This window comes from Saccopteryx bilineata, chromosome X (genome assembly GCF_036850765.1).
Source record: "Saccopteryx bilineata isolate mSacBil1 chromosome X, mSacBil1_pri_phased_curated, whole genome shotgun sequence".
Taxonomy (NCBI): domain Eukaryota; kingdom Metazoa; phylum Chordata; class Mammalia; order Chiroptera; family Emballonuridae; genus Saccopteryx; species Saccopteryx bilineata.
In genome coordinates, this window is record NC_089502.1 from 43,633,167 (window position 1) to 43,658,628 (window position 25,462).

Here is a 25,462-nt window from a genome sequence, read left to right on the forward strand (position 1 = left end):
CCCCAAGAACACCATAGCACTGTTTGAAAGAAGAAATGCACCCCCATGTTTATGGCAGCATTGTTCACAATAGCAAAGATCTGGAAACAGCCCAAGTGTCCGTCAGAGGACGAGTGGATTAAAAAACTTTGGTATATATATATACTATGGGATACTACTAAGCCATAAAAATTGATGACATCGGATCATTTACAACAACTTGGATGGACCTTGATAACATTATACTTAGCAAAATAAGTAAATCAGAAAGAACTAAGAACTATATGATTCCATACATAGTTGGGACATAAAAATGAGACTGAGAGACATGGACAACAGTGTTGGGGCTACAGGGTGGGGGAGAGGAGAGGGAGGGTGTTGGGGGAGGAGAGGGGCACAAAGAAAACCAGTTGGAATTGGCTCAGCGGTAGAGCGTCAGCCTGGCGTGCGGGGGACCCGGGTTCGATTCCTGGCCAGGGCACATAGGAGAAGCACCCATTTGCTTCTCCACCCCCCTCCTTCCTCTCTGTCTCTCTCTTCCTCTCCCGCAGCCAAGGCTCCATTGGAGCAAAGATGGCCCGGGCGCTGGGGGTGGCTCCTTGGCCTCTGCCCCAGGCGCTAGAGTGGCTCTGGTCGCAGCAGAGCATCGCCCCCTGGTGGGCAGAGCGTCGCCCCCTGGTGGGCAGAGCGTCGCCCCTGGTGGGTGTGCTGGGTGGATCCTGGTCGGGCGCATGCGGGAGTCTGTCTGACTGTCTCTCCCCGTTTCCAGCTTCAGGAAAAAAAAGAAAAGAAAAGAAAACCAGTTAGAAGGTAATGAAAGACAATTTTATCAATGTCACCCCATTAAAAGTAATAAAAAAAAAAAGAATGTGTCTCACAGCTAATTCAGGCAGTTAGAAGAATAGTATAAGTGTGCTAATTCTGCTTCTCAGGCCACATCCTGCAAAAGGGGCCCCAAGCAAATTGGTGATTTGGCTCCTCTTATTTTGCCAATTGGATTTAAAAAAAAGTAGGTCAGGAACGCCCTGAAATGGAACTAACAATACATGAGCATAAATTTAAAAGACTTTTAGATACTGGAGCTGATGTATCTGTTATTGCTAAGCTACATTGGCCTCCTTCCTGGCCCACTCATGCAGCAGCCACAGAATTACATGATATAGGGCAGAGTAAATCCCCTCAACAAAGTTCTAGTTTTCTACATTGGGAAGATTAAGAAGGTCATTCTGGATTTTTTAAGCCTTCTGTGCTCCCTGGATGGCCAAGTAATTTGTGGGGTAGAGATGTTTTGAAAAATATGGGAGTGTTGCTTGTCAGTCCTAATGGTTTAGTCAGTACTCAGATGCTTGATTGGGGATTTTTGCCCACCAAAGGACTAGGGAAAGAACAGCGAGGAATTCTCACACCCATAGACATGGTACCCAATACCAGAAGGTGTGGATTAGGATATCAAAATTTAGCATAGGGGCCTTGGTAGCTCGTGCTACCTCAATAATGCATTGTGCAGACCCAATTATTTAGAAATCGGATAATCCTGTATGGGTATACCAATGGCCCCTTTCTCAGGAGAAACTTAGGGCAGCTGCTCAATTGGTACAGGAGCAGCTACAGCTTGGGCACATTGACCCATCTAATAACCCACGGAATACACTTCCATATTTTGATCTTGTTGCCTCCTGGATTATCAAGGGGCATAGGCCACCCTTACAGCTTATAGGTTTTGAGCCTCAAAATCATTGTTGTTCCTTTTTTCAAAGGATCAACAACAATGGCTCTGGGAAACTTCCATTAAATGGCAAATTGCTCTTGCAAATCAATGGACAACTTTATACTGAAACTGTCAACTTAAAATCAGCTCAAAGTCTAGAATTATATACCATGATCATGGCTTTTCAGCATTTGCCATATTCCCCCTTTAATCTATATACAGACAGCAAATATTTACTTATGGTGTTTCCACTATAAAGACTGCTGTCTTGGCCCTGGCCAGTTGGCTCAGCGGTAGAGCGTTGGCCTGGCGTGCGGGGGACCCGGGTTCGATTCCCGGCCAGGGCACATAGGGGAAGCACCCATTTGCTTCTCCACCCCCCCTCCTTCCTCTCTGTCTCTCTCTTTCCCTCCCGGAGCCAAGGCTCCATTGGAGCAAAGATGGCCCGGGCGCTGGGAATGGCTCCTTGGCCTCTGCCCCAGGCGCTAGAGTGGCTCTGGTCGTGGCAGAGCGATGCCTCATAGGGGCAGAGCATCGCCCCCTGGTGGGCAGAACGTCGCCCCTGGTGGGCGTGCAGGGTGGATCCTGGTCGGGCGCATGTGGGAGTCTGTCTGACTGTCTCTCCCAGTTTCCAGCTTCAGAAAAATACAAAAAAAAAAAAAAGACTGCTGTCTTAGGGACAAATGCTGATGAACTATTTCAGCAGTTCCTCTTTCTTCAAAGACTTGTATGTCAACATAGAGCTCCATGTTTTATAGGACATACTCGAGCTCACTCCATGCTTCCTGGAGCTTCAGCACAAGGGAATGTCCTTTTTTTCCTTTTTTTTTCCTTTTTTTTTTTTTTTGTATTTTTCTGAAGTTGGAAACGGAGAGGCAGTCAGACAGACTCCTGCATGCGCCCGACCAGGATCCACCCGGCACGCCTACTAGGGAGGGATGCTCTGCCCATCTGGGGTGTTGCTCTGTTGCAACCAGAGCCATTCTAGCGCCTGAGGCAGAGGCCACAGAGCCATCCTCAGTGTCCGGGCCAACTTTGCTCCAATGGATCCTTGGCTGCAGGAGGGAAGAGAGAGACAGAGAGGAAGGAGAGGGGGAGGGGTGGAGAAGCAGATGGGCTCTTCTCTTGTGTGCCCTGGCCGGGAATCGAACCCTGCACACCAGGCCGACACTCTACCACAGAGCCAACAGGCCAGGGCCTATAAATGCCCTTGTTGATTAAGCTACCCAAAAGAAAATTATTTGGAGCAACCATGACAGATCGGGCAAGTCAGTCTCATACTATTCATCACCAGAACACGGCAGCCCTGTGTAAACAGTTTCAACTTTCTTGGGAAACAGCACAGCATATTGGGAAATCCTGTCCAAGGGGTCCTATACTACAATCTGCCCCTTCATTTGGAGTTAACCCTCAAGGACCCCTAACAGGAGAACTTTGGCAAATGGATGTTACTCATATACCTTCATTTGGCAAAGAGTCCTATGTCCACGTTACAGTGGATACATATTCTGGATTTATAGCAACCTCTGTCAGAACAGGAGAGGCTGCTAAGCATGTTATAGCTCATTGTCTGTATGCATTGTTCTATTATTGGATTTCCTAAACTGGTTAAACTGACAATGCTTCTGCATATGGAGCAAAAGCATTGACTGTATTTTGTCAAACCTTTCAAATTATGTGTATTTCTTACAATCTTTAAAGTCAAGGTATTATTAAAGTGTACCCAGCAAATATTTTAAGGTCAATTTAAAAAATTTAAAAGGGGGGAGTCATATCCTGGAACTCCTATGGGTCTACCATATCATGCTTTTTACTTAAAAATATTTTTAAATTTTTTTGAATGCTGATGAACAGGAGACGCCAAATCTTTTTCTCCTGCAAACTACAACCTTCTTTATTTGATCCAGCTAATAACACTGTTTTGTCTTTTTTTTTTTTTACAGAGACAGAGAGTGAGTCAGAGAGAGGGATAGACAGGGACAGACAGATAGGAATGGAAAGAGATGAGAAGCATCAATCATTAGTTTTTCGTTGTGACACCTTAGTTGTTCATTGATTGCTTTCTTATATGTGCCTTGACCGTGGGCCTTCAGCAGACTGAGTGGCCCCTTTCTGGAGCCAACGACCTTGGGTTCAAACTGGTGGGCTTTTTTTTCCTCAAACCAGGCGAGCCCGTGCTCAGGCTGGTGATCTCAGGGTCTCAAACCTGGGTCCTCTACATCCCAGTCCGACGCTCTATCCACTGTGACACAGCCTGGTCAGGCAACACTGTTTTGTCTTTTTCCAAATAGCTCCAGATATATAGGAAAGATTTATATAGGTGGATGGGGATCCTCAAACCCCTCAGCAAGATCTTGTGAGCATGGCTTTTAAGATACCAAGAGGCAGAAAAAGCCCAATAGAGATCAGGGGAACTACCAGCTTTTAGGATACGCCCTTAAAGGCTCCAATGCCCCAAAGGGGTCTCATAGGATGCCACCTGGGTCCTGCTTCAATAGTGGAAAGGAAGGCCATTGAGCTAAAGCCTGCCAGACTTACATGCCTCTGCTGTGAAGAAACAGGGACACTGGAAGGTAGGCTTCCCCCTCGCTCCTCTAAGGGAGGGTTCAGTCTCTTCCAGCCCTGCTCCAGTCACCTATGACCTAACCTTGCCCAGAATGCTGGGGTTTGCCACTGAAGGCTGAAGGTGCCCAGGGCCGTCGGCCCCATCTACGACACTGTGGACGAGCCGAGGGTATTTCTTCCAAGAAGCAGGTAAACTGATCTCATTTGCACAAGGGCCACTTAACTATGTCTTGCCTGAATAGTCAGGTTTTTTGTTCTTCCCTCAAAGATCTCTGTTGTGGGTGTTGATAGTCCTATTTTCTGTTATTTTGTTTAACATATAGTGTTTCCTTTATTCCTCCTACCTCAATGCCCCACTCATATCTCAGGCTGGGACCTACTCCTAATTTAGAGCTCTCTTTCCCTCTTTTGCCAACTTCTAGTATGAATCTACCTTTGCCACCCAGCTTAGTGTATCCCAAGGTTCTCTTTACCAAGCCACAGTCGCAGAGCTCCAGGGAAAAACAACCTGGTCTCATGTCTCCAGGCAGAGAACAGAAGCTCCATCTCCACGCAGGCTGCAGATGGCTTTTCCAGTGTACCTGAATCATTACCAGCTAGAAGCAGCAGTCATTGGGACTTGGACGTGAGCTGCCAAGTATAGAATTGTGACAACAATTCCAGTGCCGTGTGGACTTTTCCTGGATGTGGACTTTTCCTAGACTCCTGTTCCTTCTGCTCCTTGTGACAGCTCCTAACAGACTGAACTGGGGTTGGGTTGTATTTTTCATGGATTTGGCATGGTGGTGGTGCCAACTTGGACTTGGTGAACATGTTAAGGACACTACTTTTTTATGGATTCTTGCTGTATTGGCCAAGAGTTTGCTTAAAGGCTTTAATCACTGTAAAAAAAAATAGAAGACTGGATAAAGATGTGGCACATATACACCATGGTATACTATTCAGCCATAAGAAATGATAACATCGGATCACTTACAAAAAAATGGTGGGATCTTGATAACATTATACGGAGTGAAATAAGTAAATCAGAAAAAACAAGAATTGCAGGATTCCATACATTGGTGGGACATAAAAACAAGACTAAGAGACATGGACAAAAGTGTGGTGGTTACGGGGGGGTGGGGGGAGGGAAGCAGGGAGATGGGGAGGGAGAGGGGGAGGGGCACAAAGAAAACTAGATAGAAGGTGATGGAGGACAATCTGACTTTGGGTGATGGGTATGCAACAGAATTGAATGACAAGATAACCTGGACATGTTTTCTTTGAATGTATGTACCCTGATTTATTGATGTCACCCATTAAAATTAATAAAAATTTATTTATATATGAAAAAGTCTTACTATCTAAATATGCCCTATCCTCCCCATTCACAGGAGATCCATTAGCTCCACCCTCCTGACTCTTCACAACCCAAATGTGGTATATCCATTGAATTGAATACTATTCAGCCATTGAGCTCTGGCTCCTGGCAGAATCTTCAACAGGATGAGCTGTGTGACTCCAGAACAGGAAACATTTTTTCTTTTCACAGCACTCTGGTGCAGAGTCCTCCTTTTGTGAGGTCAAATCTTGGTCTGGATCTGTTTGGCCTTGATAAACTCTGCTGGCCTCATTCTGACAACTCATTGAGACCCTGCCCCACCAAAAAGGTCTATAGACACCTGGCAGGTGGCAGCTAGACTTGGTAAACCCTAGGGTGTTTGCTGAGTATCCTCAGATACAACACTAGTGCTGAGTTTGAGACTTTATCAATGTGGTGAACACCACTTGCCCCTATCTGGTGACTCTTTGAGAACCTACCTCATGGAACTCCAGTACTGCAGAGAATCTTTCAGTGACTAAACTTAACAGGCAGCAGAAAGGGGCAGACAGCCAGAGGCAGATCTCCAGGTGCCTTGGGACTTTTGCTGACCTGCTCCTGGGCCCAGTGCTGGTAAAAACTGGTTTTGATGTGGAAGTTGGTCTTTGCAGCCACACCAAAGTCCAGCAGAGGCAGCCACAAACTGTGGTTAGCTTTGTAACTCCAAACAGGTTGCCCAGAATCAGTCTCAGGAATAGTCTGAGATTGGACTGCACTAGAGTCCCTTTCAAGAACACCAGAACCAACATAACCAGTGGCCAGCTTTAGACAACATAAGAGCAGAATCCAATTAGCTTCACAAGTCTCATATCCAAAGGGAGAACTTAGCAGGCACTAGACTCTGAGAAAGCAAATTCTGCTTTGTGTTTTCAACACTTGTACATCAGCTCATACAATGGGGTCAAGGTCAATCCTCATAGTCAACCAGCTTGAAGGTCAATCCAACCCCAAACATAAATGAGCCAACAGCAATCAATACTGAATTACAATAGGAGGGCCCACATAATCCACACAAGAAACATTCTTGGAGTGCCAAGCTCAGGTGATCAAGTAGACTGTGCCACTGGGTCCCACAAGACACCTACTACATAAGGCCACCCTACCAAGACTGAGAGTTATAGCAGATCTACCTAATAATTGAAACAAACACAAAGAGCAGCTAAAATGAGGAGACAAAGAAACATGCCCTAAATGAAAGAGCAGGGGAAATTTAAAGAGACAGAGCTAAATGAAATGAAAGCAAGCAATTTACCAGATATATAGTTTAAAAAATGATTATTAAAGATGTTTAAGGTACTTGGGGAAAAGTTCAACAAAGAGTTAGCAAGCATAAACAAACAGAAACCATAAAAAATAATCAGTCAGAAATGAAGAACACAATCTCTGAAATAAAGAACACGCTGGAAGGAACAAAGAGTAGGTTGGATAAAGCAGAGGAAAACATTCGATCAGAGTCACAACAGGAAAAAATAATTTTTAAAAAATGAGAATACTTTCAGAAATCTTTAGGACAAGATGAAGCATAGCAACATATACATCATAGGGACAGCAGAAGGAGAAGGGAGAGAAGAAAGGATTGAGAACCTATTTGAAGAAATAGTGACTATAAACTTCCCTAACCTGGTGAAGGAAAAGGACACTTAAGTCCAGGAATCACAGAGTCCCAAACAGGATAAACCTAAAGAAGTTCATACCAAAACACATCCTAATTAAAAGGTCGAAGGTTAAAGACAAAGAGATAATTTTAAAAACGGGGGGGGGGGGAAGACAGTTATCTACAAGGGAGCTCCCATAAGGCTGTAAGCTGATTTCTTAATAGAAACATTCCAGGCCAGAAGGGATTGGCATGAAATACTCAAAGTGATGAAAAGCAAGACTTCTTTACCCAGCAATGCTATCATTTAAAATTGACTGAGAAATAAAAAGTTTCCCAGAAATGAAAAAACTAAAGAAGTTCATATTCCCCTAAATCAATATTTCAGGAAATGTTAAAGGCTCTTCTAGAAGAGGAAGAAGAGGAATAAGAATAAGAATAAGAATAAGAATAAGAATAAGAATAAGAAAAAGAAAAAGAATAAGAATAAGAAGTAGACATGGAGGAGGAGGAGGAGGAGGAGGGAAGGGGAAGGTGAAAGGGAAAAGGAAGAAGTAAGAAAGAAGAAGAAGGAGAAGGAGGAGGAGGAGGAAGAGGAGGAGATAGAAACAAAAGATCATAGTTAAAAGGATAAAATGGCAAAAAATATGCACCCATCAATAATCACTTTACATGTAAAAGGCTTAAAAACTCCAATCAAAAGACATAGGCTAGTTGAATTGATAAGAAAGCGAGACCCAAATATATGCTGTCTACAAGAGACCAACTCAGAATGAAAACTACAAACAGACTAAAAGAAAGGATAAATAATGCAAATGAAAAAGAAAAAAAAAAGCTCAGGTAGCAATACTTACATCTAACTAAATAAACTGTAGTAAGTGACAAAAAAGGATACTACATAATGATAAAAGGAACAATCCAAAAGGAGGATATAACTTTTATAAACATTCATGCATTCAACATAGGAGATCCTAAATATATAAAAAAAATCTTTATGGACATAAAGGGAAAGATCAACAGTAGTACACTCACAGTAGGGAATTTTAACACCTCATTGATAGAAATGGATAGATCTTCCAGATGGAAAATCAACAAGAAATCAGCAACATTCAATGACACATGTTAGTACACAAAACAAGTCTTAATAAATTTATGAAGATTGAAATCATATCAAGCACCTTCTCTGATTATAATGTTACTAGAAAACCCGGCGGTCATACGAAATGACCGCTGTTCTAGATATTATAAATTGTAATTAAAATGATTTGTGCAAAGGTGTCTGCTAATTCAAACTGAATTACCTAGGGCAGGCGGTGAGGACGCCCCTTTGCTTAGTGCCCCATGGGGTTTCCCCCTTCTACTTGCTTAATTGTTTAAAGTAGAGTGCAATGAAGGAAACCACTGGTGGTACATTTCTTAAGAGCCACCGCTAGCTCAATAAATAAAAGTGATTTAAATAATAAAATGTTAATTCACATGTCAAAGATCTCTTTGTACACAACATTTCTTGTGTAGATCTTTCCATCATTTTTAAGCTCGCCTTGCAGAGGACCATCAATTATTTTTAATTTTACGTCCGTTCGGTCAGCATTACTTTGTTGTTTTTTTGCATTTCTCTCCTGCCTTTGTTCAAGGGACTCATTTTGTTGAGAGAGGCTTTTTTGTCTTGCATCTGAGGCAAGCCTTGTTTCTCTATGCTCATCAGTCTCATTTTGCTGAGAAAGACGCATTTGCTCTGCGACTGAAGCAAGCCTTGTCTTTCTCTGCTCAGTGGTTTCTTTTTGTTGAGAAAGCCGTCTTTGTGCAGCTTTAGCTTCTTTTCTCTCCTCTTCAGTGCTGTATTTTCTAGGAGGCATTCTTAAAAGAAATTACGTTAAGACGTAGTTTTTATGTAAAACAGATGATTGCCAATGCAAACAAATGTTCACCTTCCCCCTGACACGCTCAATTTGCATTCAGCCTTAAATTGTTTCAAAAGCAGATGATTGCCAATGCAAACAAATGTTCACCTTCCCCCTGACCCGCTCAATTTGCGTTCAGCCGTGGCAACTTCACCCCATTGGCTAGTACAGTTACGCAAGCAACCAATAAGCTATCGGTGACAAAAAGACACTTAAGCCGCATATAATAAAGAGGAAACTAGAAATCAAAAAGGAGAAAACTGAAAAACACACAAAGACATAGAAGCTAAATAACATATTACTAAATAATGAATGGGTTAACAAGAGATCAAGGAAGAAATCAAAAGATATCTAGAAAAAAATAAAAGTGAAAACAAAGCAACCTAAAATCTATGGGGACACAATGAAAACAGTCCTCAGAGGGAAATTCATAGCATTATAGGCCTATCTCAAGAAACAAGAAAAATCTCAAATAAACAATATAACTTTACACTAAAAAGAACTAGAATAAGAACAACAAATAAAGCCCAAAGTGAGTAGAAGGAAGAGAATTATAAAGATCAGAGCAGAAATAAATGAAATAGAGTGTAAAAGAACAATATAAAAGATCAATGAAATCTAGAGCTGGTTCTTTAAAAAGATATACAAGATTGATAAACCTTTAACCAGACTCATCAAGAAAAAGGAGAGATGATCCAAATAAATAAAATCAGATATGAAAGAAAAGAACTAAATTTGAATCCAAAGAAATACAAGGGATTGTAAGAAAATATTATGAACAACTACAGTATATGCCAACAAATTAAGCAATATGAACAAAATGTATAAATTCTTAGAAACACATTCTTCCAAAATTGGATCATGAATAATCAGAAAATCTGAACAGACCAATTAAAACTAATGAAATTAAACCAGTAATCCAAAACTCCCAGCAAACAGAAGTTCTGGACCAAATGGCTTCACAGATGAATTTTGACAAATATTCAAAGAACACCTTTTCTTCTCAAACTATTCCAAAAAAATTCAAGAGAAGACTCCCAAGCTCATTTCATGAGGCCAGTATTATTCTATTTCCAAAACCAGATAAGATCACTACAAAGAAAGAAAATCATGGGCCAATATCCTTGATGAACATAGATGCTAAAATCCTCAACAAAATATTAGCAAATCAGATCCAGCAATACATTAAAAATATCATACACCATGACCAAGTGAGCTTTATTCTGGGGATGCAAGGTGGTACAACATCTGCAAATCATTAAACATGATATCTCACATAAACCAAATAAAGAATAAAAATTACACGATTATGTCAATAGATGTGGAGAAATCATTTGATAAAATCCAGTACTTATTTATAATAATTACCTCTTAATTTATATTTTGAAAATTGAAATTTTCATAATTAAAGATATTTTAAGTGAGAGAAATAGGACATTTCTCAAAGAGGTAGTTATAGATGCTCTACCTCAAAGTAAATGAGTATTCTATTCGACAAAGACCTATTTTTATCTTAATAACATTCAGAGCTGACAGTGGAGTTGAGACTTTCTTTAGTTGCATGTCACCTGAACCAGGGGTTACAAATATTTGTTTCTTTAGTTTGAGATGTTTAAATCTTTCAAGGGAAAATATTTCCTCAGGGTTGAAATGACATTTGAAGGATGAAAAAAATATATGACTTCCATGAAATTTAAATACAGCTTCTAGCCTGACCAGTGCAGTGGATAGAGCATTGGATTGGGATGTGAAGGACCCAGGTTCGAGACCCCAAGGTCACCAGCTTGAGCACGGCTCATTTGGTCTGAGCAAAAAGCTCATCAGCTTGGACCCAAGGGGTTAACTCGGTCTGCTGAAGGCCCGCAGTCAAAGCATATACGAGAAAGCAATCAATAAACAACTAAGGTGTTGCAACAAAAAACTGATAATTGGTGCTTCTCATCTCTCTCCATTCCTGTCTGTCTGTCTCTATCTATCCCTCTCTCTGACTCTCTGTCCCTGTATTAAATAAATAAATAAATAAATAAATAAATAAATACAGCTTCTAGGTAGAACTTACAAGCAGTTCTTGAAATCATTTACAACTCTAGTGGAAAAGTAATTTAGAAACAACTAATTTTTCCTCTTAAGGAAATAAAAATTGTATACTACAATGGCTTCAAAGACAGGACAAGAAAGGGAACAATAAAGTGAAATAGTACACATTAATAAATATCTCATAAGAATGAAGGTTCAGTGAAAAATCTTAATAGAAAACACCTGGCCCTGGCCAGCTGGCTCAGTGGTATAGTGTCGGCCAGTTGTGTGGATGTCCTGAGTTCGATTCCTAGTCAGGGCACACAGGTGAAGTGATTATCTGCTTCTCCAACCCTCCCCTTCTCTCTCTCTCTCTCTCTCTCTCTCTCTCTCTTTCTCTCTCAACAATGGCTCCATTGGTTAGAGTGCATTGCCCCAAGCACTGAGGATGGCTCCGTGGAGCCTCCACCTCAGGAGCTGTAAGTAGTTTGGTTGCAGGCATGGCCCCAGATGGGCAGAACATTGACCCCAGCCCGGGTTGCCAGGTAGATCCCAGTGGGGGTGTATGTGGAAGTCTGTCTATCTCCCTTCCTCTCATTTGGAAAAAAGAAGAAAAGAAAGGAAAGAAAGAAAAGAAAAGAAGAGAAAAGAAAAGAAAAGAAAAGAAAAGAAAAGAAAAGAAAAGAAAAGAAAAGAAAAGAAAAGAAAAGAAAAGAAAAGAAAAGAAAAACTCCTAAAACATAAATCTGGCTTCTTTAGAGATACTTTAATGAACACCATGAAAATAGACATGATTATCTATTGATTTCTAACTGATTGTACCCAAGTCTTAACTTGTTCTACATTAGTAAATACAGTATGTCACTGACGAAGCAATTAAAGTATTGATGTTTCTTTAGACAGGATGTAAATTGATTTTATTTCAGACAATAAATTATTTTAATGGGGAAACTAAGAAAAACTGCTAAAAATTCTATTGGGAAATTTGCAACCTTTTAGAAGTTCAACTTTTGGAGTTAAATTTGGTGTTGATTTCTAGTTCTGTTACTTATAAGTTATTTATTGTTTATTAGTTATTTGTTATTACATAACCAAAACAAATTCCACCCACATACCCAATTTTTATTATTATTATTATTATTATTATTGTATTTTTCCAAAGCCAGAAATGGGGAGGCAGTCAGACAGACTCCTGCATGCCCACCAGGGGACAATACTCTGCCCATTCTGAGCATCGCTCTGTTGCAAGCAGAGCCATTTTAGGGCCCGAGTCAGAGGCCATGGAGCCATCCTCAGTGCCCGGGCCAACTTTGCTCCAATGAAGCTTTGGCTGCGGGAGGGGAAGAGAGAGACAGAGAGGAAGGGGAGGGGGAGGAGTGGAGAAGCAGACGGGTGCTTCTCCTGTGTGCCCTGGCCAGGAATCGAACCCTGGACTCCTGCACGCCAGGCCGACGCTCTACCACTGAGCCAACTGGCCAGGGCCCCCAATTTATTATTTAATACAGCAATCAACATTTATTGTCTCATGTTTTTCATGCATTAGGAATTTGGGAGTGACTAAGGTAGGTAGTTCTGACTCAAGGTTTATCATGAGGTTGTAATCAAGATATTAGCTATGACTGCAGACATCTGAAGGCTTTACTGGGGCTAGAGGTTCTGCATTCAAGATGGCTCACTCAATGGCTATTGGTAGGAGGCCTCAGGTATTCACCACGTGAACCCCATAAAGCTTAAGGTTGCTTGAATGTTCTTATGACACAATAGCTGTCTTCTCCCCAGAGTGAATAATCCAAAAGATCAAGACAGAAGCAATATATCTTTCATTTTTTTATTTATTAAATTTTAGAGAGAAAGAAAGAGAGAGAGAGAGAAATTTTATTCCTCTTATTGATGCCATTACTGGTTGATTCTTGTATGTGCCCTGATCAGGGATCTAACCCACAACTTCTGCATGTAGGGACGATGCTCCAACCAATTGAGTAACCTGGCCAGGGCTAGCAATGCCTCCTTTAACATAGCCTCAGAAATTATATTGTTTTGTTTCTGTAATTTCCCATTAGTTATACATGGCAGCCCTATTTAATGTGAGAAGAGATTACACAAAGGGAAGAATATCAGGAGGTGAGAATCTTTGGGGGCCATCTTTGTAGATATCCACCACTAACTTTAGTTGAAATCTTTGTCTTCTGGCCTTGTGAATAACAAGTAACAGGAAAAAAGGTCTACTAATTTAAAGTTTGTGATATCCCTTCTTCCCATTTTTAGTTTTCTTTCAGGCAATTAGTCAAAACCACTCACTTGGTCTCTCCCTCTCTCCCTGGGAGTTCACTTTGGGGATTTTCTGGAGATAGGTAAAGGTAGGTCAAATTGCTTACAAATTGTTTTCATGGCCCTTCACTTATTCTCCTTTACGTTTTGTAACAGAGTTGCCATAAGATGTCATAGCTTTTGGAAGGAGGGTTATTAATGTGGGATCATCATTTTTAGTTTTAAATTAACTCTTTTCTATCTTGATTTTTGATAGATTTATATGGCAAGATTGTTCCTGAAGAAATCATATTCATACAATCTAAAAATGATTAATGCAGGTGCCCCGACTCCTCAGATAAGTGTCTATGATCAAATTATAATGTGTCTGAATATTGAAATGAGAAAGTCAAATGACAAGTATTCTAAAGAAGTCATCTATTCTAGGTTTCTTCTTGAACTATCATTTCCTAACTACCACAACATGAAAATAAATGAAACAAATCTTATATGTAACTTGGCCAGTCCATGCTATTTCCTAAAATGTCAGTAAAACTTAAAATATACAGAAGGGTCTGGGCTGACACTTTGGAAGATACTCTAATTTATGTGTTCCAGATAGTTTACCCAAAGCACTCATAGTCTCACCACCACTAACTCTTCTGAGACTCCTGGAACTAAAGTTATTATATTTTTATTTCTACTTGTCAATAAACACAAGAAGCCTCAAATTCCCATGTTCTCCATCATCACCTAATAATTACCATCTAGATCTTCGTATTTCTCTCTCTTTTTTTTTTTCATTTCCTACACCATGGGATAAGTACTCTGGAACATACAGTACATCATCCCTTATCTCATAAATTTCTTTGAATATTCACTTCATCTTCTTTGTCTAACTGAAATCTAGATCTCCTTTGGGACACTGTTTTTCTTATAGTCTTCTCGATTGGTGTCTTTCCCCCCTCCCATTCCTTTTATATCACTGGGTATGACCCTTCCCTTCAGCTTTTTAAAACAAAACTCATGTTTTCACACTATACCATCAATCACTCTCCTTGTTGCAGTTATCTATAATCCTAGGTCATACCCTCACCGTAATTTTTCTAACAGTTCTTTGTTCTCCACTGATATTTTAAACATTAACTTCTGTCTTAAATCTTGGATATTTAAATACCTACTTAGATAACCTTTCTAACATCTTTGCCTTACTTACTCATCTCCTTCAAGTCTGAACAAATATTGCCTTTTCAGTGAGATTGTACTTGACCACACTACTTAAAATTGCTGCCACTACAAATCCTGGTACTCCCTATCACTTCCTCTTGCTCTTTCTCCTTTCATAGCATTTATCACCTTCCAATGTACAATAAAGTTCATGCATTTATTTTGTTTATCTCTCCCACTAGAAACTATGCTCTATGAAGGCAATAATACTTGTTTTTTGTTTACTACAGTATTTTCAGTGCTTAGAATAGTACCTCAATAAATTTTTTGAGTAAATTAATAAAGGCAAGAATGATTCAATATTTAAAATTTAACATAATTACCAGTAGTAGATCAAAACTAAAAAATCATTCTGATCTTCACAAAAGTTAAGGAGGCATTTGATCAAATTCATAATCCATTCTTGATTATGACTTTTAATAAAATCAAAATAAATAGTTCTTTTACACACAACCTAAAATTCAGCATCAGGCTGAATGCGGAAACACTAGAAACATTCTAATTAATGTGAGGAATACAAAACAATAGCCGATATTTACCACTATCATGTAATGTGGTTCTGGGAGGCACTAACTGATACAATTAAACAAGAAAGAAACAGAAAGTAGGATTATCATTATCTGAGGGAAGAATATTCCAAGTGGAATAAACAGCAAGGAATCAGGGAAAAACTTGACATATTGAAAGATCAGAAAGAAGGCTAGGGTGGCCAGCACGTAATCAACAAGGAAGAAAACGTAGCATCAGATGAAACTGAAATAAATAGGTAGGGGTCAAATCACATATAAGGCCTCATAGGTCAAGATAAGGGGTTTGGATTTTTTCTAAGTCCAACAAGTAGACTGTGGTTTTTAAGCAAAAGGAATATTTCTGAACACTGTAGAAACGGTGCCAGGAAACTAAGAGTAGAAGGAGGGGGAAAAGTCAGGAGGGGATTTTAACGGTCCAGGTGAAGGGTGATGGCGGTTTGGAACATGGTGGTGTTTGTGGTAGTCATGAAAATTAGATTGATTTAGAATACATTTTGAAAGTAGAGCCAACAAGACTTGCTGATGGATTCTATATAAGGTACAAATGGAAGAGGAAAAAGGGGTGATGCTTGTGCAGTGGTGAATGTTCTTGCCATTTCCTGAGATAAGGAAGATCAATAGGAAAGAGGTTTGGGAAAGACGATTAGGAGTTATGTTTTGAACATCGGTTTTGAGTAGTTGTCTATTAAACAAGTAAGGGAGATCAAGACTAAAGAGATAAATAGTATTTAAAATCAGGTGAGTAGAAAGATAATAGAGGGAAAAAAGACATAAGTATTTTTCAGAGACCTAGAGAAATTCAGGCAGGAGCAGCAAAGCCAGTGGTTTGGAACCAAAGAAGATAAGGAATGCCCAGTGATTTTGGAGAAAAACCAGGAGAGAGTGAAGTCATTAAAGAGACAATGGTATTTCAAGAAGGAGGGAGTAACCAACAAGGTGTAATACTACTGAGTGGTCACCCTCATATCTTCAATATGCTTTTTTCTAATTTTGTGCAGTAAAACTCTTCATTTTTCAGAAGTATCCCTCTAATTGCAGGATTTAGAGCAATCCCTAGTTCCTGAGTACTAAATGTCAAAGCATCCTATAACCAAAAAATGTCTCCAGCCATTTCTAACAGTCCTTTAGGAGCCCATACCACTATTATTATTATTATTATTATTACTATTTGTTCATTGGCTTTAGTGACACAGTAAGCACTCAATAAATATTACCCAAGTAAATGAATTGATCCTTGTCATTAACTGGAAAGCATTCTTAAGTATTTCTTATTCTAAAAAACAAACAAAAAACCCTTTAAATCCTGTCTCCTTTCAAAAACCATCTCCTTTTTCTGCCTAACTTCCTCAGAGAACAATCTATACTTGTTGCCTTGTTCTCCTAACTTTCTATTAACTTCTCACTTCTTATTTACTACTCAGCTTTCTTCAGTCCAGTGTTGGCCCCCTACCACACCACCGAAGCTTATTTCACCAAAAAACTTCTTAATTGATGAATCTAAAAATTCCTTCTGACCCTAATCTTGCTTTACTTTTTTACAGCAGTAGATACTGTTATGATTTTCCACATCTCTTCCTTTATCCATCTCTCATATATATATATGATATATATATCATATATATATATCTCATATGTATACATATATTATATATATATGTATAATTATGGGGACTTATTTTCAACTCTACTAGTTAGAAATATAACAATTCTTTACAAATAGATGAGTTTTTAAGGAGTATCCATCTCCCCACCATTATTATGAAAGTATATTATGATATTAAGTAAAAATGTATGTATATTACTATGATAACTATTAGAAATTTAGCTGAAGGTTTACTGTGTGGTCTGTAGCTGATAGAAAGAAATTGCATTACAGCTCAAATATCCGTCTCCCTGCCACACAGTCTGATATATAGCCAGTGATATCAGGTTAGCATAATCAGAAAACCTCCAAAAAAAGTGTCTGTCCTCTAGAATTTTAAATGGAAAAGAGAATCCATTCCATTATCAGGAAGCCAAATCTATTTATTCATTAAAAGTAAATGAATATGACTGCTTTAACCAGGGTTTGAAGAGCAGACCATTCAAGAAGCAAGTGAATTCTCAGAGGATAGGCAGACACTTTGCTCAGAATGATTGATAGCCCTTTCTGAGATGAATACATGTGATATATATTTGACTCCTGATTGTGTCTGTCAGATGGTGACAGACTCCTATCCCATTTTTGACCTCTATCCCATTCTTAATGAAATTTAAAGATGGAGTAAGGCTCATATCCCAGAGAGGAGATGATGATGATGAAAGAAACAAAACAAAACAGATTAGTAGCTTGTTTCTTAGGTCACATCAAAGTGTCTATTAATCAATATAGATACATTAAAGTAGGAGCACAAAAATATTATGTACAGATTGCAGCTAAAAAAAAAAAAAAGAGTATTGTTGACCTGGCCTGTGGTGGCACAGTGGATAAAGCATCAACCTGGAATGCTGAGGTCGCCAGTTTGAAACCCTGAGCTTGCCTGGTCAAGGCCCAATATGGAAGTTGATGCTTCCTGCTTCTTTTTCCTTCTCTCTCTTTCTTTCTCTTTCTCTCTTTCCCTCTCTCTCTCTCTCTCTCTAAAATGAATAAATAAAATATTTTAAAAAGAAAAAGTATCACACTATCTGAAGGTAACTTTTCCCTTCTCCTAGAACAAACAGTAGGTCATTTGGCAGAATAGCAATAACCTTAGCATCATGCATTTTTGGATTTTAAAGATAGTCTGCTGTTCAACACCCGTGGATGAAAATGGAAATCCACTGACTTGCTTCTCCACTGCACCCATCCTTATGTTGTCAAAAAAAGGGGCTATCTCCCCACATTTCTTCAATATCTAAAGCTCCTTTTTCCACACATTGCAGTTGGCACGCAAAAAGTCAGGTACATCAATCTGACTGTATCTCGTGGGGAGGCAGATTCCCATTGTTTGTTTTCCTAACTTGCTTATATTACAGCTTTTTGCTGCCCCTGTTGTATCTCTAAAATCATGCCACAACCTTAACCTCCTTTCATTTATTCAGTTCTTCTTGGTTTTCAATACCTGGCCTGAAACTGGAGTGAGAATTTACAATGTCCATGTTTCAAGTCTGTCTCTGATTGTTGACCCCATCTTAAGGGTCACCTATTCTTTTTCAAGTTAGTCCCATTTCTGCAAGTTTGCTAGTATCCCTGTCAAGAACTCTTCCTCTCTAAGTATACATAAGCCACTTAAAATCAGCTGTCCTTTATTCCAAGCCCGAAGCAAAGCCATCACTCTGTGGATATTGTGTAACTCTTGGAGAGAACAAGCACAAATTTTGAAAATCAACATCTCTAGTTTCTGTCTTTGAGTTCCACATAGATTTATATTTCTAAAAGCCTACTAGACACTTCCAACAAGATTTCCTACAGGCAGTTCAAACTCAATATAACCCAAAGTTAATATTTTTCTCCTATAAATTTGGGTTTTTTTCTTTTGTATTCTATACCTGATCTCCACAACTCAAACAAAAACAAATCCTTTGTTTGCTCTCTTTCTAAAAGTAATCTATGATAACTGTAAAAAGATGTGGAAAACTCAGATGAGAAAAAAACAAATAAAAATCATCCCTAAGACTAACAGCCAAAGATAAACCACTTTACATTCCCATATCTTGATTAATGTCATCACCATTCACCGAATCACCTAACTAGAAATCTGACTTGTTTCTCCTTTACAAATCACATTTGGCCACTTTTAAAATCATATCAATACTACCTCCAAAATCTCTACTGAAGTAATTCTATTCCCATTGTCATAGTCTTATTTCTCTTACCTCTCTTACCTGTACTAGAGCAATTGTCTATCAACTGGTTTTCCTACTAACTAGTCTTCCAAACTCACAGTCATATCCTACCATAATCTCGACCAAATTATTTACAATAATCTGCCCCTAAAGTTATTCTGAAATGTGCACCTAGTCATCATTTAACTCACCTGCTTTGAGCCATTTAGTTTTAATGACCACAAGATAAAATCCAAATTTCATGGTATCTTAGTCTGCTCAAACTGCCATAACAAAATACCACAGACTGGAAGTCTGAGTGTGCCAGACATGCCAGCATGGTAAGTTTCTGGTGAGAGCTCTCTCCCTGGCATGTAGACAGCTACCTTTCACTGTGTGCTCACACAGCAGGAAGAGATAGCAAGCAGAGCAAGCTCCGGTATCTTTTCATACAAAGTCACTGATATCATCATAAAAGCCCCACTCTCGTGATCTCATCTAAACCTAACTACTTCCCAAAGGCTCCATCTCCAAATACCATCATACTAGGAGTTAGTGAAATGGGGGGGAGAGCACAATTCAGTCCATAGCACGTGGTATGATATTTTACGGTTTCTATAATTTGCTTTAAATTGCCTATTCTGTTTTATATTTTATTACTCCATGCCGAGGGTTCAAACACCACAAATAGTTCTCAAAACACATCATATACTTTCATAGAACTATAACTTTGCTCATGCTGTTCACTCTGCTTAGACAACTTTTCCACCCTGACAAACTATTGTGTCCTTCAAATGTCCAGGTCAAATGCCACCTGTATTATGAAGTGATTTTTGTCTTCCTTCTCTTTGTGTCATATCCCTTTGCACATACTTCTATCAAATTCAAATTGCTTGGGTTCAAATTGTCGTTCTGCCAAATTCTAGATGTGTGACTTTAAGCAAGTTACTTCTTTGTGGTTCAGTAACTTCATTATTAAAATGGGGATAATAGCACTGATTTCATAGAGTTTTGCTGTGGAGATTAATGAATTACCATGCACAAAGTTCTTAGAGAAATGCCTGGCACCTATTAACCATTTCATAAATTATTTGTTATTGTTATTTTATTAAATGAAAACAATTGGGGGGAAAAACCTTCTGTTCATAGACTGTAAATGTATGAAAATGTCTCCACTCTGATATTCTGGTGACCTTGCACTACTTACATAGGTCACTCAGGCAAGTTCAATTGTGGTCCCCCAGGTCTTGGCAGAACATTCTGTGATCCTCTCAGAATGTGGGAAGATGAGCAGTATTGTGAGGAGTTGCCGCAAGGCTGTTTTTTATCTGTCTTTCTTCCTTACTGGAGCCTCCTTATCTTGCAGATGGCTACCACAACGCACCTCCTGGTTCCAGTAAGGCACAGGACTTTCCAAGTCTCTCCCCTTAGGTATAGATAACAGAATATTAAGCAGCTTAGCTGCAGTCTAGAGTGAACTCATCAGAGTTCCCTGCTGCTCATGTCATCGGTCCTCTGGCTCCTTTAATTTAATGTTATCCTGTGGGGCAAAGGAATATTGGGAGCTGACACCACGCTGATCTTATGCTCTCTGTGTAAGTAATAATCTATATCCATTTGATCTAATTGTTTCCTTATTTGTTGGATCTGTAAAGGTCTTTTCTGTTGCTTATGGACTGCTTAATCTATTGACAGTAAGCTCCCTGAGAGAAGGAGAAGTATCAATTTTTTCTACACTATATATTGAGTATCTGGTTTATAGTAAGTGCTTGATAAATATTTGTTGAATTTAAAAATATAGCAAACAATGATAAATATGTATTCAAGGATAAGTACTCAAACCCATTATAATCGGAACCTTGTGGGGAGAGATGGAGAGTATAGAAAAGAAATGAGAACAATATAAAATAAAACAAAACCAGACAGGGGCATTCTACTCATGGAGTATAAAGAAAAACATAGATATGTCATTTAGGAGGGAAAAGCTCTCTAACTTGCTTGTTGTTTTTCCATTAATTTATGTGAGTACTGAATACCTTGTAAGCTTGACATTATTTCCTCAAATGGAGTGTAATAGAAAGAAGGAAGACTAGATTATCATCTTTCATGTTCCAAAGATTCCCAGATTTTTCTCCTAGAAGCTGCCTCATGGATAATAGCACCCAAGGTGGGGTACTTTTATATGCTCTGTACGTTGAGCATTCTCATGGAATTTTACTTGAGAAAAAAAAAAGAATTGGCAGATAAAAACAAGGAAAAACAAAGCAAACATGCAAACCACCAGCCTAGTTCTAGCTCTAAAATTAATGTACAGCATGATGACTGTGGTTAATAATACTGTATTGAATCCTGGGAATTTGTTAAGAGATTAGATTTCACATGCTTTTACCACACGCATGTGCACATGCACACACATACTCAAATAGTAACTATAAAATATATGTTAATTAGCTTTACTGTAGTAATCATTTCACTATGTATACGTATAAATCATCATGTGGTACACTTTAAATATAGACAATTTTTATTTAAAAATAAAATGTCTAAATATAGATCAAGGCAATGAAGTTTGGTAGCTACAAACTTGAGAGTAGAGTAGCAGGCAGAATTTGGAAAATGGAGATCTTTGGATTGGGGTTAGAAGGAAAGAATGGAAGGCTTGCTGAAGATATATGTATTATTAATACCAAATTTTGTTTAAAACAATTGCTTTGCTTTAGGACTTACAAACCTTGCTTTCTTATTTGAAGTTTGTTGAGGGTGGTCCTTGTGGAATTTTAAACACCAAATCACTTGTTGTACATAAACAGATCATTTATACTCCTATTAAACCTTCTTAAGTTAAGCAGAGGTCTTCTTCTAAAAGTCTCTGAGATGGATTGTTACATATAGACCAGGTCCAGGATCCAAGTATCATACTTAGTCAATTCTAAGGTGCAGTTTTCCCTGCATTTTAATGTTTCTGATATTGGGATGCACCATAAAATCGACATGTACATTTAATGCAGTAGCATTACTATTTTCCTTTGTTATTAAATAAACGACCCATATACAATTTGATAATGTCTTACATTTGAGAAAATACCATATTATCAACACGAATAATAAGCTTATAAATTTGAACAAGAAATACTTCAAAATAGGGTCAACAACTTCTTTAGTCTGAGTCTTACCAGTGGGTTTAAGCAATGACAGTGATATCATCATTAATATAACTACAGGATAAAATTAAAGCAAAAAATGAGTGCTTTTTTTTTTCTTTATGAGAGTCAGCTTACCAGCACAGCACCCATTATTCTTTATTCTTGTTATAGTCAATGCTTACTCAATTAAGCCATGCTATTTCATGCCTGGCTACCACTCCATGTTCTCTTACCTCTGCTTGGAATACCTTTCTTGGAATGTTGTCCACCATAGAAATCCTATCCACTCAAACAGACTTATTCCCTTTCTGCTTTATGTCACTATATACCTGGTACATGCCTCTAAATATGTATGTACTGACCATACTGAACTGCAGTGATTTGTTAGGTGTCCATCTCTTTTACTGAAAATTCCTGAGAGTAACTGACTGTTTCTTATTTATTTCCATAGCTCTAGTACTTAGGACAGCGCTTAGTATGTAACAGTAGTCACTAAGTCTTCAAAGATTAAATATATAAATAAAATAAAGGAAAAAAAGAACAGTATAATGTGGTAAAGTGCCATAACACCAACAAATATTTTATTTGCTGCTGCCATTCAGTGGTGTTCATTCCTTATCCAAACCCTCTGAACTCCCTGAAGACATGAAATTGTCAACAAGAGTTTAATTGTTAATAATAAAATAAGACATTTATGTCTCCCCAGTTGATTATAAACTCATTAGAGGGAGGAATCGAGTCCTTTTCTGTATATACTTGTTGAGGGTTTTCTTTTTGTTCTGTTTTTTTTGTTTTGTTTTGTTTTTAAGTGAGAGTAGGGGAGATAGTGAGACAGACTCCCACTTGCGCCTTGACCAGGAACCACCCAGCAACCCCATCTGGAGCCAAATCAACCAAGCTATTTTTAGTCCCTGAGGCTGACACTCAGACCAAACGAGTCACTGGTTGTGGGAGGGAGAGAAGGGGGGAAGAGAGAGAAGCAGATGATTGCTTCTCATGTATGCCCTGACCACAAATCAAACCCGGGATGTCCATACATCGGGTTGACACTCTATCCACTGTGACAACCAGCCAAGGCCATACTTGTTGAGTTTTAGATAAATTGTATATTCCTATTCTGAGGTGTGATTTAGTTTCCAAGGGTTGTCACTCAGTATACCTTTATCATCAATACTAGTAGAAATTTGCATGAGAAATATGAAAAAACCACAACAGTTTTATTTATTTAAGGCCTAGAATTTTTCCAGAGTTTAAAGCAATCTTAAATACTAGACATCAAAAACATAATTTCACAGTAATTTAAGAGAGAGGAATTTGAATATTACTGCTAAAACCCTGGGAGCAAATTACTTCAAGATTACTTGAAACCTTAACTCATTCAAGTTTAAAAAACCTCCCAAGGTACTTAAAGTCACTATTCCCATTATGTTACTTGATTCAATTGAACATCTCAGATCTTGCTAATAAGAGAAAACCTAAAGTTTATGCAAAAGAGTGATTCCATTCATTATTTGCTTAAGGAAAAAAATATTAAGCATCTCTTATAGGCACTTCAGTACTCTATATGTACAGTATTATAAGGGAGGGAGGGGAAAAGATAAATGCAGCACTGGATCTCAAAAAACAAATTCTCAACACAAGAATTACTAGTGTATATTGTCAAAATGAGTTGCATTCTATACTATTGGTTAGACCCAACAAGAATATTATGAGACTCAAATAAGCAAAAATAAAGTGGATTCAACTGATATTATGGGTGCTGCTATTGCAATTATATAGAAACAGTGGCTTGACAAAGATGCTCTCCAATATGCTGTAGTGTCATTCAGATAAGGAAGTAACACTTTAGATGTCTTTTTAGAGTTTTAAATCAGAAGTTCCAAATATTAAAAAAAAACTCATTTTTTAAATTCCCCAATGTAAGCTGAATCATTAAAAGAAATACAGATATAAAAGAGAAGATAGATTCAGGGAAGGAAATATTTCATTCTGATTACCTGTCAACTCATAACATTACTAAACAATTAGATGGCATGCACAAGACAGATGTAGGATGAAAAAAATTCAGTCCAATCAGATTGGACAGTTTTAAAAGGACTAAAAATAGTGTATTATGTCATATGATTCTATTTTGTTTATCTGTAAATCTTATCCACATGTATAAGGTTAGTTTGTTTTGTACATGTTTACCAAATTTAAACTGTCTGTCCCATTATTCCCTTACTACTTGAAACAAAGATACCACTATTTTTAAAGAATTTACAGCCTTACATTCAGTGTTATGTATAGGAAAGGCAATTGATTTAGCTATAATGGCCGTAAGGAAAATGGTAAAGGGGGGAGAAGCTTACCACTATATCCTCACAACATGCTGTTGAAGAGTCCTTTTCCATCAATCCTAGGAATACATCCTCAGTTCTCACTTGCTGTTTGTATATAATATCATATCTGCAAAAAGTCATTGATAGAGACTCAAATGAAAAGACATTTCCTATCATAGAGTAGAAAAATAGAAACTTATAAAAATATGCCGTTACAAAAAAGTAAAAGGACTAAATAAAATGCTTGCAGTTTTTCAGGCACATAGCAGAACATAATGGAAAGTAAGTCTAGAAATTCAGTCAAAAAGGCCCTGGCCGGTTGGCTTAGTGGTAGAGCGTCGGCCTGGCGTGCAGGAGTCCCGGGTTTGATTCCCGGCCAGGGCACACAGGAGAAGCACCCATCTGCTTCTCCACCCCTCCCCCTCTCCTTCCTCTCTGTCTCTCTCTTCCCCTCCCGCAGCTAAGGCTCCATTGGAGCAAAGTTGGCCCAGGCGCTGAGGATGGCTCTGTGGCATCTACCTCAGGTGCTAGAATGGCCCTGGTTGCAACAGAGCAACAACCCAGATGGGCAGAGCATCGCCCCCTAATGGGCATGCCAGGTGGATCCTGGTTGGGTGCATGCGGGAGTCTGTCTGACTGCCTCCCCATTTCCAACTTCAGAAAAATACAAAAAAATTGCCTAACTGTAAAGCAGGATTTATATCCTGTATACTTCTTTTCTAAAATGAAGCTTAACTGTTTTAAAGCTATACAAATAAAATGGATTGAAGGAACTTCTAATAAAAGTCTAATAACACTTGAAGAAAAAATGGAAGGCCCTCTTCAGGAAAACAATGGCTCAGAAAAATAGTAGGCCCATAACTAAGAGTTTGATGAATAGATAGAAACTTTCCTCTGCTAAATTTAAGCCACAAAGTAGAGTTTGAAAATCCAGGTTTAGTACCATTTCTGTCATTAACTGTGTGACCTTGGTCAAGTCACAAACTCATGGAGTATTGGCTTCTACATTTGTACAATTTATGGAAGGAGTGAGTTTGAATTAAATGATATCTATCTTTTCTACCTCTAAAATTCTACAATAGAAACAT

General features: G+C 38.6%; 1 protein-coding gene across 1 annotated transcript in view; it reads right to left on the bottom strand.

Moving 5' to 3' along the window:
• The window catches only part of DNAAF6 (dynein axonemal assembly factor 6), a 64,024-nt gene that overhangs the window by 26,732 nt on the left and 11,830 nt on the right, over positions 1–25,462 (bottom strand). Inside the window, exon 4 of the mRNA XM_066249835.1 lies at positions 24,405–24,501. Coding sequence (XP_066105932.1) covers positions 24,405–24,501 — 97 coding nt within the window. The remainder of the gene's footprint in view (positions 1–24,404; positions 24,502–25,462) is intronic.